Source organism: Argopecten irradians, chromosome 2, assembly GCF_041381155.1.
Source record: "Argopecten irradians isolate NY chromosome 2, Ai_NY, whole genome shotgun sequence".
Classification (NCBI taxonomy): domain Eukaryota; kingdom Metazoa; phylum Mollusca; class Bivalvia; order Pectinida; family Pectinidae; genus Argopecten; species Argopecten irradians.
The window spans coordinates 33,404,880-33,419,583 of NC_091135.1; the positions used below are offsets into that span (position 1 = coordinate 33,404,880).

General features: G+C 36.3%; 1 protein-coding gene across 1 annotated transcript in view; it reads right to left on the minus strand.

Annotated features, from left to right (window-relative positions):
* The window catches only part of LOC138315224 (piezo-type mechanosensitive ion channel component 2-like), an 85,311-nt gene that overhangs the window by 21,051 nt on the left and 49,556 nt on the right, over nt 1-14,704 (minus strand). Inside the window, 19 exon segments of the mRNA XM_069256083.1 lie at nt 641-905; nt 2,015-2,071; nt 4,014-4,111; nt 4,641-4,804; nt 5,415-5,478; nt 5,952-6,148; nt 6,602-6,765; nt 7,938-8,082; nt 8,703-8,823; nt 9,163-9,220; nt 9,609-9,794; nt 10,332-10,494; nt 10,857-10,964; nt 11,443-11,644; nt 11,846-12,046; nt 12,496-12,621; nt 13,183-13,356; nt 13,712-13,863; nt 14,400-14,491. Coding sequence (XP_069112184.1) covers nt 641-905; nt 2,015-2,071; nt 4,014-4,111; nt 4,641-4,804; nt 5,415-5,478; nt 5,952-6,148; nt 6,602-6,765; nt 7,938-8,082; nt 8,703-8,823; nt 9,163-9,220; nt 9,609-9,794; nt 10,332-10,494; nt 10,857-10,964; nt 11,443-11,644; nt 11,846-12,046; nt 12,496-12,621; nt 13,183-13,356; nt 13,712-13,863; nt 14,400-14,491 — 2,737 coding nt within the window.

Here is a 14,704-nt window from a genome sequence, read left to right on the forward strand (position 1 = left end):
GACAGACAACATCCCCCACAGGAACACCATCAGTGGTAGTGATAACTTACCTCGGTATATATGTGATGATAGTGACCCAGAATGTTTTAGAGGGACGGGGGACAGACAACATCCCCCACAGGAACACCATCAGTGGTAGTGATAACTTACCTCAGTATACGTGATGATAGTGACCCAGAATGTTTTAGAGGGACGGGGGACAGACAACATCTGCCACAGGAACACCATCAGTGGTAGTGATAACTTACCTCGGTATACGTGATGATAGTGACCCAGAATGTTTTAGAGGGACGGGGGACAGACAACATCCCCCACAGGAACACCATCAGTGGTAGTGATAACTTACCTCGGTATACGTGATGATAGTGACCCAGAATGTTTTAGAGGGACGGGGGACAGACAACATCCCCCACAGGAACACCATCAGTGGTAGTGATAACTTACCTCGGTATACGTGATGATAGTGACCCAGAATGTTTTGGAGGGACGGGGGACAGACAACATCCCCCACAGGAACACCATCAGTGGTAGTGATAACTTACCTCGGTATATGTGATGATAGTGACCCAGAATGTTTTAGAGGGACGGGGGACAGACAACATTCCCCACAGGAACACCATCAGTGGTAGTGATAACTTACCTCGGTATACGTGATGATAGTGACCCAGAATGTTTTAGAGGGACGGGGGACAGACAACATCCCCCACAGGAACACCATCAGTGGTAGCGGCAGTGACAACAAACTGGCGTTGAGGATTTGGTTAAGGATCATCAAGAAGTAACAGACCATCTCGGAGCGGGAAATGATGAGGTAGTAACAAGCCTCGAGTAGCAGGAAGATCTTTGGTTTACTCCTCTCAAACTTACTCTTCTTACTATGTATAGACCCATCACTGCTGTCCTCACTGTAACGTAACACAAATGTGCAATTATCTTCTTTGAATCAAAAAGCAAGAATAAAAACAAAACATGAAACTAAAATTCTTCATAGTTATTTTTTAGGTCAAAATTTTGAAATTTTGACTGAAAATGAACTCCAGTAATTAAATTTCATGAATCTAAATTGCATGACCTTACTATACGATTATGATTTAACCATATTAGTTACTATGTTAGAAAATTCATTAAATGTGAAGATTAGTAAGAACTGTATTGGTTGTTAATGAAATTAGCAGGTAACAGAACAAAGGGAGGGAATCAGAAGTTCAATGGGATACCCTTGTCCTTAGTGTTAAGAAATGACCATACAGATGGATAGGAGGTAGATATAGTCGATAACATGCTGGACAAGGAACATGTGACACAATGTTAATTCAGATCCGAATTAGCTGCTATATACTTATCGTATTCGGCCCAATAAACACCCCCGTCCCTAAACGCCCCACTTTTGAGACCCCAATATTACTAACATTGACTTAATTTAATTAACAGAGAACAAAGGTATGAAAACCGTGAAGGTTTCTTTATTTGATTTCTTATGTAAATTGATCAATGTCTTAAACTGTGCACTAATTTTGTGAAAATTAGTCTTAAAAAGCGTGATTTTCGTTTTTCAATTTTTACCGTCCTGGGTGCTTATTAGGTGAAATACAGAACATTAGCAGATAACTGCTTCAGTTAGTACATTTATATTACTAGACAAAACAATAGCGATATTAACTTTCAGCCAAATATGTCACATTTCTATTTTACAAAAATCTACTACAATGCAACACTATCTAGCTTTTTCACTTTTTACTAAATCTATGATTAACTAAACATTCACTTCTTACTAAATTTCCATGACAACTAATCTAGATAATACATACTGTTAACTAATGAACAAACTAATTGTTGTCTTCCTTTGATCTGCAGTGGCAAGTTTTGATTTTGTGAAAAATAAAATGATATGATTCAGAACATAATCTGTATCACAGGGAAATGAAAAAAAAAAACTTCATGTGTCCGAAACCAGTTAAGATTGCTTTCTCTGTCCAAGTTTGCATTGACACTTGTATTTCCTGATATGTCCTACCATGCTGATGGTGTTTCTCTCTCTGTCGTAATTTCCACTAACTCTGTAATATCCGAGCTGGAAGACAATACAAGGATTTTTACAGGACAACAAATAGGATTAATGGACATGTTTAGCCAATCACAACACAAGTTACAATTAACAAATGATAAGCCAATCACAACACATTTTTATAGCTGCATAACAAAATACATATTGCATGAAGTGACTAGCTACAAATATATTGGTTAATCAAAATTTTGTTATATGTGTGGTGATTGGTTAACAAAAAATTTTGTTACATGTGTGATGATTGGTTAATACAAAATTTTGTTACATGTGTGATGATTGGTTAATACAAAATTTTGTTACATGTGTGATGATTGGTTAATACAAAATTTTGTTAACAGTATGGTGATTAGTAATTGTGTGTTACAGACGTGGTGATTGGTTAATACACCATATACATGGATGCACTGTTACACTACAAGTTAATAGTTTAAAGGTCATGCTTCTATAAACATGCAGGTTAGTTCATTATTAATAGGTAACATAAGTAACATGCTAACTATTTAACACTTATCAGTGTGAAATACATCATTCTGCACTATTGTTTGAATTAATTTATGGTTTATCACTATTGCTTATATAGATGATGGTGCTCATTGACATACTGCCGCTAACAGTTTTATAATACAGTTGCAAAGAGAAACTTTGAATTCATTTCCACTGAACACTAATTGATCACATCAATTTGTTGAATCTTTATTCAATCCATGATGCATATATTATTGCATATTATACAATTATTGACCTATTTTCAGGTGGATACGGTGAGTTATCAACCCGAGTAAGTGATATATCCCGAGGCCGAAGGCCGAGGGTTATATTATTTTCGAGGGTTGATAACTAACCGTATCCACCTGAAAATAGGTCGATAACTATTTTATTATATGACATTTACAGGATATCAAACTGGTTCTTCAAACAAGAGCTGTTGGAGAACAGCAAAGCTCGCCTATTCAGAAGAAGTTGATGTTCAAGTATTTACTATTTAAACATGGAAATATGACAAATTAACAGACTCAAAAAACCCCTAAAGGGCCCCAAATTGGTTGTATTATCACGTTCAGCATCCATATACATTAGGAAAATAAAATCATAAACATTTATGATGACTTAAGCTTAAACAATTGACGAAACAGAAACTTGCTCAAAAACTTTAACGTGAAATGGGACGCCGACGCCGGGGTGACAACATTAGCTCCCCCATTCTTCAAATAGGCGAGCTAAAAAGACTTTACTAGAATAAACAGGATGATATTTGCAAATGTTACTTTTACAAAAGTAGTTTATCTATTACATGTAGTATATGGTAAACATCCAAATGCTTCTTGCTAATGTTTTAGACTGGTAGAATTAGAATATTTTATCGCTGCATCAACTTCCCATCTGGCATTCTTGAACGTTTTCAGTAAATTGAAGTTTGCAGTTGATCACCGTTGATCGCAGTAAACTTGCTGCCTTCCGCCATATATATGTTGTCGACTATATAATGACGTCACAATAGATTAATCCGAAGTCATTGAATAAGGAAACTCTCGTAACGCTATATTTGAGTACGACTTGACGTCAAAAGTGATTATGACATCACATCTAAAGGGAGTTTCCTTCGATCTATTTTTGACACAGGTTACTGGACTCGCAAGAGGTATCTGGACTGAGTCCATTAACCTCGCGTGCTTTACGCCGCTGATTTCGGGGTTGATATTGCAGTTGATGAATACTTCTGAGAAACATGTCGGCCAATCAAAATACATCAAAAACACCAGTCATATAATAAAATATAATATTGTCGAAATTTTTTTTTTAAACCAATATTTTATTTCATAAAATAAAAATTTCAAAAGCACATTACAATATCATAATTGATGTACCTGAATACAACCATAATCTATTAAGGGACGAAACCTATCCAAACCATGTCTAAACCTTCACCGAGGGTGTACGGTTAACTTACGTGGGCTGACCGTCCGTGGCATCGGCACCATCCTCATCTCCTGATATATCAAGGTCTAGACGGTGTTCCTCCATCGATGTCACCCGACAGCGCTCAGCCTGGTGGTACAGTAACAAGATTACATTGACAGTAAGGACTACTGGTAACCAACAATTGTCATCTTATGTCTCCCAATATCAAGGAATTGTTGGATTTTTTTTGTTAATGGGGGAGGGGGGTTCAATTTCATAATTAAGCATTTTGACCTTTAACATATTGGGTTATAATTAAACATTCTAAAGACAATTAAGATTGAGACAACAATGAGACAAGTGAAGTCTATTTGTCACTTACTTCTATGAGATGAACATCTATTCATTTTTAATTTGTATAGTCAGTTAATTTGGCGGGCAAGATATTTTTGCAATTTCATGGGTCATCACATTGGTTGCAAAATTTTGATCCGTGAAATATAAAGAATCGGTTAAATTATATATCATACACTTCAAGCTTAATAGTGACATTTTGATTCATCAAAATCTAAATTTCTTATTTTAGGTCCAAAATCGCAAAAATACAAGGCTATATGATAAGTGAAAATCTAAATAACCAAATGGCAGTCTGTTGTATATTGTCTCAATAACCTACATGTATTTTCTTCTTTTCTTTTTTCATTTCCTCCTCCAGAGTAGAAGCAACCATGCGGTAGTTCTTGGATATGTCATTGAACATCTCAATCAGCCAATCAGCAAAGCTTTCTAACAGGCGAGCCATGAATCTGAGGAAGTCCCAGGACTTCTGTACATAGGTTTCTAGAACAAATTAAGAATCTTACATGAGTGCCTACACTAAAATGTAAAATGTGAACGTTATTTTCTATAGGAGTTTGGGTTTTATTAGTTAAACGTCCTATTAATAGCCAGTGTCATGTAAGGACCGAGGATAGACAGAGAACCCAGAGAAAAAACACCGACCAGCAGTCAGTACCTTGCAATTACCCCACATGGGATTTGAACTTGCACCCCAGAGGTGGAGACATCTTAACCAGACTTGATTGTGATGTTATGTGTTTTTGAGTGTAATATAATATTTTTCAAAGAAAATAATGTAATTTTTGCCAACAATTTATTGACGTCACAACTGATACCTAAAAATAAGATTGAAATACTGCGTAAACAAAGAGGATAGCCCTATATTATAATCAGATCCAAAACTAAAACCATTGTCAAATCATACTGCAAAACTTCATCATAAAGAATAGTATATCTGAAGTTATATTATTAATGAATAGAATATTTAACCTTCATCTTGAGGCATGGAATATTTTATAGCCTTTACATTGTTCAATGAAGAAGAGAATTTCTCAAATTTATTATGAGAAACAGAATCTCTAACTTTTGTGCGAACAACTAGATATCTAACCTTTATCCGATTCATCATCTGACAGTTGCTGATCCTTGTCCTTCTCTCTCTGCTGGCTTGCTTCCTGTAAAAGTGTATTTTATATTATAAACAAAAAGTATCTATTGATCAGTTGGAGCTTGAATTAAGCATTTTAAAAGTATCTATGAGAAAAGTTGTACCACCTAACAATAAGTTAACTCAAGTTTTAAAATCAAAACTTAGAGTGTTTTATGTACAACATATTAAGTTCCTTAACCGCTTTTAACCTAACTTGATTTGCCTTCTGCTTTTAAAATATAACTTCTAATCACTCGATCTGTAGCTCTTCTGCTTTTAAAATATATATTCTAATCACTCGATCTGTAGCTTTTGGAAACTCTTCCATTTAGGAGCTGAAAGACATTCTGAGAAGACTTCTATTCTTGGAAGAGTGCAAATTCTGTTAGCCTCCGATGTCCAAATGAATGGGATGAGATAGGCCTATTTTCAACAACGCTATCCACCCCCTTCAAAGGGAGGTAAACAGTTAACCTTCTAAAGAGATAAATAATTAACCTTTTCATCTCTCTCTTCAGCCATGTCCACAGCAGCCCCTGCTCCTGATGTAATGGCTGTGCTGATTAATGCTGTCGGACTAAGCCGACCATCTTCCTCCTCTGGTTTCCCTTCACCAAACGTCACGCTATCCACCTTACGTTTATCCTCCTTCTCCTCATCTTCATCAAACAAGTAGTAGTCCCCAGACCGTATTGCTACAAACAATTTTTTTCAATTTTCAATTTCAATTTCAACAAGATTTTTTTTTTTTTTTTTTTTACATTGATCAAATGGATATTACATTCATCAAATGGATTGGACATCAGACTATATCTATGTAAATTCTTTCCACAAAGCCCTTTGCTTCAAACCAAATATCCAAGTACAAGGACATAGTTGAAATATAGTACAAAACATAGCTCTATTAGAAGTTAGCACAGAGCTCAATTTATATGGATACAATGTTGGTGAAAAGCCATCAAAGACAAATGACAAAACAGACACGTTATAAGTTTAAGAATATCAATGTGATGAAGTGGAAAATCATGACACAACAACCATAAAATTCGAAAAATATATTCTAGGCACTATTTCATAGTTTTAGCTCCTTTTAGTTTTCATGAGATTAAAATCTATATGAACACATTCTATGAAAGGCTTGTACTTGCCTTGGAAATGTTCTTCTGTCTCGATGTAATCCTTTCTCACTTTAGCTTTCTGTTTCTCCTTCAGACTTTCCATCTTCATCTTAATCCCAAGAAGAACATTTTGTTCATCATCCTTTTGTTGCTTTACATATTCTACGAGAATAATGTTGATGAGTTCAGCACCTCTGTAATAAATAAATAATGATTCTAAGCTGAAAATATTTTACCTTTGAACTCAGACACCAAATGTCTGAAGTAGTGACTGTTGTAGATACGTAGCTATAATACCTTACCTAGACGCCAATCTGTTCTGGGCCTCAGAGCTAGACACCACATGTCTGAAGTAGTGACTATTGTAGATACGTAGCTATAATACCTACCTTACCTAGACGCCAATCAATCTGTTCTGGGCCTCAGAGCTAGACACCACATGTCTGAAGTAGTGACTATTGTAGATACGTAGCTATAATACCTTACCTAGACGCCAGTCTGTTCTGGGCCTCAGAGCTAGACACCACATGTCTGAAGTAGTGACTATTGTAGATACGTAGCTATAATACCTTACCTAGACGCCAGTCTGTTCTGGGCCTTGGAGCTAGACACCACATGTCTGAAGTAGTGACTATTGTAGATACGTAGCTATAATACCTTACCTAGACGCCAATCTGTTCTGGGCCTCAGAGCTAGACACCACATGTCTGAAGTAGTGACTATTGTAGATACGTAGCTATAATACCTTACCTAGACGCCAGTCTGTTCTGGGCCTTGGATCTAGACACCACATGTCTGAAGTAGTGACTATTGTAGATACGTAGCTATAATACCTTACCTAGACGCCAATCTGTTCTGGGCCTCAGAGCTAGACACCACATGTCTGAAGTAGTGACTATTGTAGATACGTAGCTATAATACCTTACCTAGACGCCAATCTGTTCTGGGCCTCAGAGCTAGACACCACATGTCTGAAGTAGTGACTATTGTAGATACGTAGCTATAATACCTTACCTAGACGCCAGTCTGTTCTGGGCCTCAGAGCTAGACACCACATGTCTGAAGTAGTGACTATTGTAGATACGTAGCTATAATACCTTACCTAGACGCCAGTCTGTTCTGGGCCTCAGAGCTAGACACCACATGTCTGAAGTAGTGACTATTGTAGATACGTAGCTATAATACCTTACCTAGACGCCAATCTGTTCTGGGCCTCAGAGCTAGACACCACATGTCTGAAGTAGTGACTATTGTAGATACGTAGCTATAATACCTTACCTAGACGCCAGTCTGTTCTGGGCCTCAGAGCTAGACACCACATGTCTGAAGTAGTGACTATTGTAGATACGTAGCTATAATACCTTACCTAGACGCCAGTCTGTTCTGGGCCTCAGAGCTAGACACCACATGTCTGAAGTAGTGACTATTGTAGATACGTAGCTGCAGAAGGAGGAATGTAAAACAAATGACATCCCACATCAGGCCTGTATCATCTTCTTCTACTGTACAATCTGATGGTATAAAAACAACATTTCTTAAGGTCAGAGTTTTTCATTTTACAATTTACTACAATCGGATAACATTTCTTCCATGGAATCTCCTTAGCTGAATTTCTTTCAACAGGAAAATTGACAGTTTGAAGTTGAAGTCTGGCAGACTTTAATTCCTATCATGGTTTAGGAAACTTTATATACATCATTTGTACAAATTATTTTATCTGGAAGTTTTTAATTGTTTGGATGTTTTACCTGTAGGCCATTTGTTCTGAGGTTTCACCTGTAGGCCATTTGTTTGCATGTTTTACCTGTAAGCCATTTGTTTGAATGTATTGTCTGTAGGCCAATTGTTTGGGTATCTTACCTGTAGGTCATTTGTAGGATGTTTCACCTGTGGGCTATTTGTAGGATGTTTTACCTGTGGGCTATTTGTAGGATGTTTTACCTGTGGGCTATTTGTAGGATGTTTCACCTGTGGGCTATTTGTAGGATGTTTTACCTGTGGGCTATTTGTAGGATGTTGTACCTGTGGGCTATTTGTAGGATGTTTCACCTGTGGGCTATTTGTAGGATGTTTTACCTGTGGGCTATTTGTATAGTATTTTACCTGTGGACAATTCGTTCGGGTGTTTTACCTGTGGGCCACTTGTTTGGAGATGATATATCAGGAGAGGTCAGACACGTCAGTCCCAGAAGTTGGACCAGCCAGCACCAGTTTCCATCATACAGCTTGTTAATGTACACACATCCCAGTAGCTAAAAGTCAAACAATCACATTTAAATCAAATAATAAACAGCATGCACACCACTCTATACCTGCTTCACATGAATTATCGTAAAATTCATTTCAATTCTATGTGAACCATGTGAAATTCATGTGAATTAGTATTGGCTGTGTAAATGAAAATCAAGACAGTGAGCATCCTTGTAAACCTAAGACCCAAGTACCTGTTTTATTCAGTAGTTTGCAAATTATCACAAAATCCTCTCTATGGTATATAACTTTTATAATCATTAAATTAGAGAGGATTGATACAAGCTGCAGGAAAAAATCAGCTTCAGTCTAAAATAGATTATTTCTGTGTCGAGTCTTACCTGTAGGGAAGCTTTAAGGAACAGCACTGCAAAGTTGTAGCCAATCAGTAAATTCCAACTGAAAAGAAGGACCAATCAGTGAATTCAAATTGAAAAGACTGAACCAATCAGGAAATCTAAACCGTAAAATTCCAAATCACATAATTTTTTTTCTAAACCCTAGTTATCACTTTTAGATTCTTCCAGGTGAATATTATACCTTATTAACCAAATAAGACATCCTTAATTTCTAAATTTAGAAATATAGAAATAAAGACAAAACTACACTTGCCTCCGTAAAAAAGTGATGTGATGAGATAGACATTGGTAGCACTGCTTGCTCACCTATTTTAGGGTGGGAACAGACAGACAGATAAATCAAGATATTAACCCTCATCTGACCCATGTTTTATCCATTAACAATCATAGAAACGGTATCATGTTTCCCCTGGGTCGTCAATACCTACCTTTTGCGGATGTTCCGGAGAGGCTTGAGGAGGAATTCCTGTCCATACCACATGAAGCAGAATACTGCAATCACGTAGCCCATACTGAATATGTTGATACGTGTCACACCAGCCAGGAATACTATGAACATGGTGGCCCAGTACATGTACACAAAGAATCCACTCTTCACTATGTCTAAGTATGACCTACATTCATAAGATACAACATGTTTTATCAGGGAGTGGAGCCTTTTACAAATTAGGAAATTGTAAGTACTTTATCCAAAAAGAAATTGGTCTAAACTGCTTAGTTATCAGGCCAGTTTCTCCTTACAAAACAAGGAAAGTTTAAGTCATCCTTCATGGCATCAAGGTAAAAAAGGTAATGCTACTTTTAAAGAGATTGAAAAGATGTGAGGTACTGCCATTAAATGCAGATAATTGGTTATCAAATATAAAGATGAAATTGAAATTTGGCATTAAAAAATGAATTAATTACTCTTTTTTTCTATTTTATTGTAAAATTAACAGGTCCCTGATGATGATAGGTAAAAGGAAATTATAAATAGCAACGCTTTCATAATCTATGTTTCAATCACAGCTCAAGTAATCTATACCAGTCTAACAATTTGCTATTGAACAGTTTATGACCTATTAGTTTTTAGGAAATACTATACCAAATGATTTTGTCAAGTAAAAGAAGTATACAAAATAAATGATTGGCTTATAAATAGAATCCCATACTTAACGACGCTGGTGAAATCCTCCACAGGATTAGGGACGTTGCCTTCAACGTCAAGTAAAATGTCGTAGTTGTCTCCCCCTCCATAAATAGCCATATTGGGCCCTGACTCGCGGCGGAACACTTGCCACTGAAGGGCCAAAAAAAGTAACAGGAAAAAATCAGCTGAAATATAAAACATAATATTTTAAAGCTTTTTGAAATGGTTGATGGGCGGTTTTCATTATCAGTAAAATTATTTTTAGTGATGTGTACAAAATGCTGGTAATTGTGTTAAACTACAATATAATTGTGTTGTGTCTCCTGAAATAGGGGAAACTATGATCAAACCATGAAAATTACAGATTCCTGCAAGTTTAATTTCAGAAAGCGAAAAATATACATAAAATTGGTTATGACAATGCTTTGTGTATCTCCAAAAAATGTGTAAAAGGCCTTTGGTGTATTAAGTATGAAATTGTATGTGAGAATATACTAGTTAACTTTCAGCCTCCTGCCACTCTGCTGTTAAACAACATATAACTTACCAACTAACTTCCGAGCCTCTGGCCATTGTTCTATAAAGTAGTTAGGTAAAACAAGCCATCTACTTAAATTCTCCGTAACCTCATCATCATCCCATGGCCAAGGATATTCTGACAAAATGAATAAAAAAAATTCTTAATCTTATTCATCAAAAAGAATAAAATATCAACAAATAAAATGAAAACAAAAGCACATTCCTGACTAGATTTCCCGATTAATGATCAAAAGGAAGGATTTCCCGACACCACCAGGATCAGTGATCTCCCTCTATTATCATCTGGTAAATTATCTCCCCTTTATCATTCCCGGGCTGAATGATATTTCTTTTTATTCTAAGGAAGAGAAATCCAAAATTATCTCCCCTTTATCATTCCAAGGCTGAATGATGTCTTCTACAAATGGTACGGTAGAGAAATCTAAAATTACACTAATTCACCACCAGGCAGGAATGTCTTCTCCCCTTATTAATCCAAAAGCAGAATGACATTACCTCCCTTTTCATCATGACAAGTTATCTCCCCTTAATCATTATAGCCAGACAGAGTGATCTCCTCTTAGCTATCACCACGGCACCATTTGATGCCTTACCTATACAGAGTCCAGTGGGGAGGCCAAGTCGTTGGAGATACTGCAGTGGCAACAATATGGCAATGAAAACTGTAATAAGTGGCCAGATGGTGGCATTCTGTTTCCGTGACAGGAACAGCAAAGTACCAAGTATGATGGCATACAGAACGCTGTAGGCATCCACTCTCACGCTGATCGTCACAGCAAACATTACATAGCACACCTGGAATATCAGGAAGAAAACAAATATAACAAGAACTACTAACTAATACCTGCACCCTCCAAATAACACAGGCGGTCAGAGATACACAACAATTGCAACATAGTACCTTCCACCTTCTTATTTCATCGCAAGAGGCACAATAGGACCAAATTATTGTCTTTTGTTCTTGTATGTTTAGTTGTCTTATATAGAAGAGCTTACCTCTAAACCAAATTTGTAAAAGAAATAGTTTGCAAAAAACTTTGCGCATGAGATGAGGTTTTTGTCTGCATCTGGCCGTCGTATCTCTGGAAAGATGATCCCACGCGGAGGTTTCACAAAACTGACTCTGTTGTAGTGTTGTTGTTGATGATAAAACACGATTCTCTCAAAGGCTATCAACAGCAAAATGGCTATGTGGTTCTGAAAATAACATAAGTAAATAATGCTATATTGTATGACAAAATAATTTTGCTGTATGTAATAGATTAACATGCAAATATAACGTTTATTATTTTACATATTACATTTATATAACAAGACAGGTGGAACTAAAAATATGTTAAACATGAAAAAAGTGTACGTAGACCGAATGATCGATATTCAGTTAATGTGAGTAATTAACAATCTTTAAATAAGTTCAATAAGTCATATTCTGTATTTGCATATTACATGTACAAAGTTATCTGCTCTTGTGAACATCATAATTTTTCAGAGAAAGTGGCATGAATTTCGCGTCACATTGGATACCTACCTGCAAGGGAGCTAAATCTATAATATGCAAAGATGGAATAAAATCTGAAGGGCCAATATGGATAACACTTGATGGACATACAAATGGCACAAATTTTGAACTTTGTGATAGAACTCACCCTGAGATAGTAAGACAGGTTGTCTGATTTGTTAAAGCCCACCCATTCAGCATTGTCAATGGTTCCGTTGATAAATGGGTTGATGACACTAGTGGTGTTATTTCCAGAGTTATTTCCAGCAACCATCTACAAATGAAACTTTCTTTTCAGAAAAATCTGAATGGTTTTTTTATTCATACATAAGTAAAAGGACTCAGCTAATAGGAATTGAGATAGGTTAATTACTCAGCCAATCAAAACACATATGTGTGAAACATTGTAGCCAATCAGATTTTAGATCAAGAAAACATTTCCACCAATAGGATTTTATTAAGGAAAGAATCACTCCCTCTATCTAGTAGAAATATTTTTTCTTGATCAATTATTTGGAATTCAGCCAAACCTGTCTATAAAGACCAGAGTAAGTGAAATGACTGGAATCCCAGTCTTATCTAAAGACATTGATCCCGACAGAATCTGATGTTTGTAACTGGTGTATACAGTCATACGACTAAGGGTGGCCAAACCACTCACTTAAATCTACTGCTCAAGGGAGAATGAAAATTCATTGGTCTTAATGGCTCAGTTGTCCTTATATTTATGTCAATATTGTGTTTTCATTGGTCATTTTGGACTCCTAAAATGGTCTTCTTCAACAATTTGTCGTTATATGGTAGCGGTTGCTAAGGCAGGTTTTAATGTACTAACAGAACAGTTAGAGATCCAGTAGTCCTTCTCCACAATGTTCAGCTGGTAGATGGTTTTAGAAAGGAGAACAGTAGATGTCCATAGTTGACAAAGTAGAGACATCAACTTCCAGCAGGCGGTCAAGGGTAGAAATATTCCAAGTAGTATCACATACACAGCACTGATAGCAGAAATCTACAATATACACAATGTACACAAGTTTGTGGTGCATTCATACCTTCCAATCCAACTATGACAAAACTGAGCAAACTAATTTATAATTCAATATGAGCTTTATAACGTACATCAATCACTTTCATATATTGCTTTAATGACAGAATTCAAAAGCTAAAAGTATACCAAAATATCTGTAGAATGTAAATACAATTAATTACATGTGAAATCTTGATAGGGTAAGTATTTTGGTAACACACTTTACACTGTACATATATAAGCATTCCCCTTATGCATGGTGGGAAGGGGGGAGAGGGGTTCGGGGTCAAGGACATACAGACCAGACCTGCTGACCTCTTTATGATACTTAGCCTACCTCCTGTATGACGACCATGAAGATGGTGAAAGCGATGACCTTGAAAACATGGATCTGAGCTACTCTCCACAGGAGTCGGGATAAATCTCTCCACCAGGTGCTGCAGCGCGACCACGCTATCAGGAAGTAGTACTTCATTCTCCTCCTCATTTCTGAGCCAAAAAATGTTCACAAATGGTCAATCCTAGTATAGGGTTACAGGGTTACAAAATAAAACCTACATCATTTGTGAAGGAGAAAAAAGAAACACTTAAAAGACTATATAAACTTTAAATTGTCAGAGGAATTCAGATGAACCACAGGTATCATCACTACATTTAGATCAGCATAGAAGTTATAATCAAAAGAAGAAAATCTTTGAGTACTCCACACTTGTCTGATTTTTTTTTAGACTTTCAAGTCAAGGTCACTGTGCATCAACTTAAGGTGGTGCAACTATGAAAGCTATGGCCAGAACAGAAATAGTTACAGAATCAGCAAAACAAAACAACCAATGGATAGAATTTGATATACCCATTAGAAGGCAAGACAGAATTATCAAAGTTACGAAAGAGTGAAGTCTTTTCCCATATATGTAATGAGCTTGAAAAAAATCAAAATGTATGAAAAAAATTAACATAGGACAAAACACTCATTTTTTGTTAGATATTTTGATTGGTAGATTTTAAAGCTTAAACAATGTGCTTACTCTTGGTATGCTTTAGAATTATATGTTCACTGTCTGAAGTTCCTTCGGTGTCCGTCGTCATGGAACCCACAGGCTGTGGTATTTCTTCTTTTCTGTAAAAGAAATATGACAACAAGCTTACAGTAAGTGTTGCAAGCAACACAAGTCCCCTGTCGTCAATTACATTTTTCTAATATATGATCAGTTATTATTGCTTAGTTATGCTATCATTGTATGAAGTTTGAACAATTTCTGTTATTGTCCAGAAACAAAAATTTGTGAAACAATCTATTTTGTAAAGGTGACCATTTGACCCCAAATTCAAT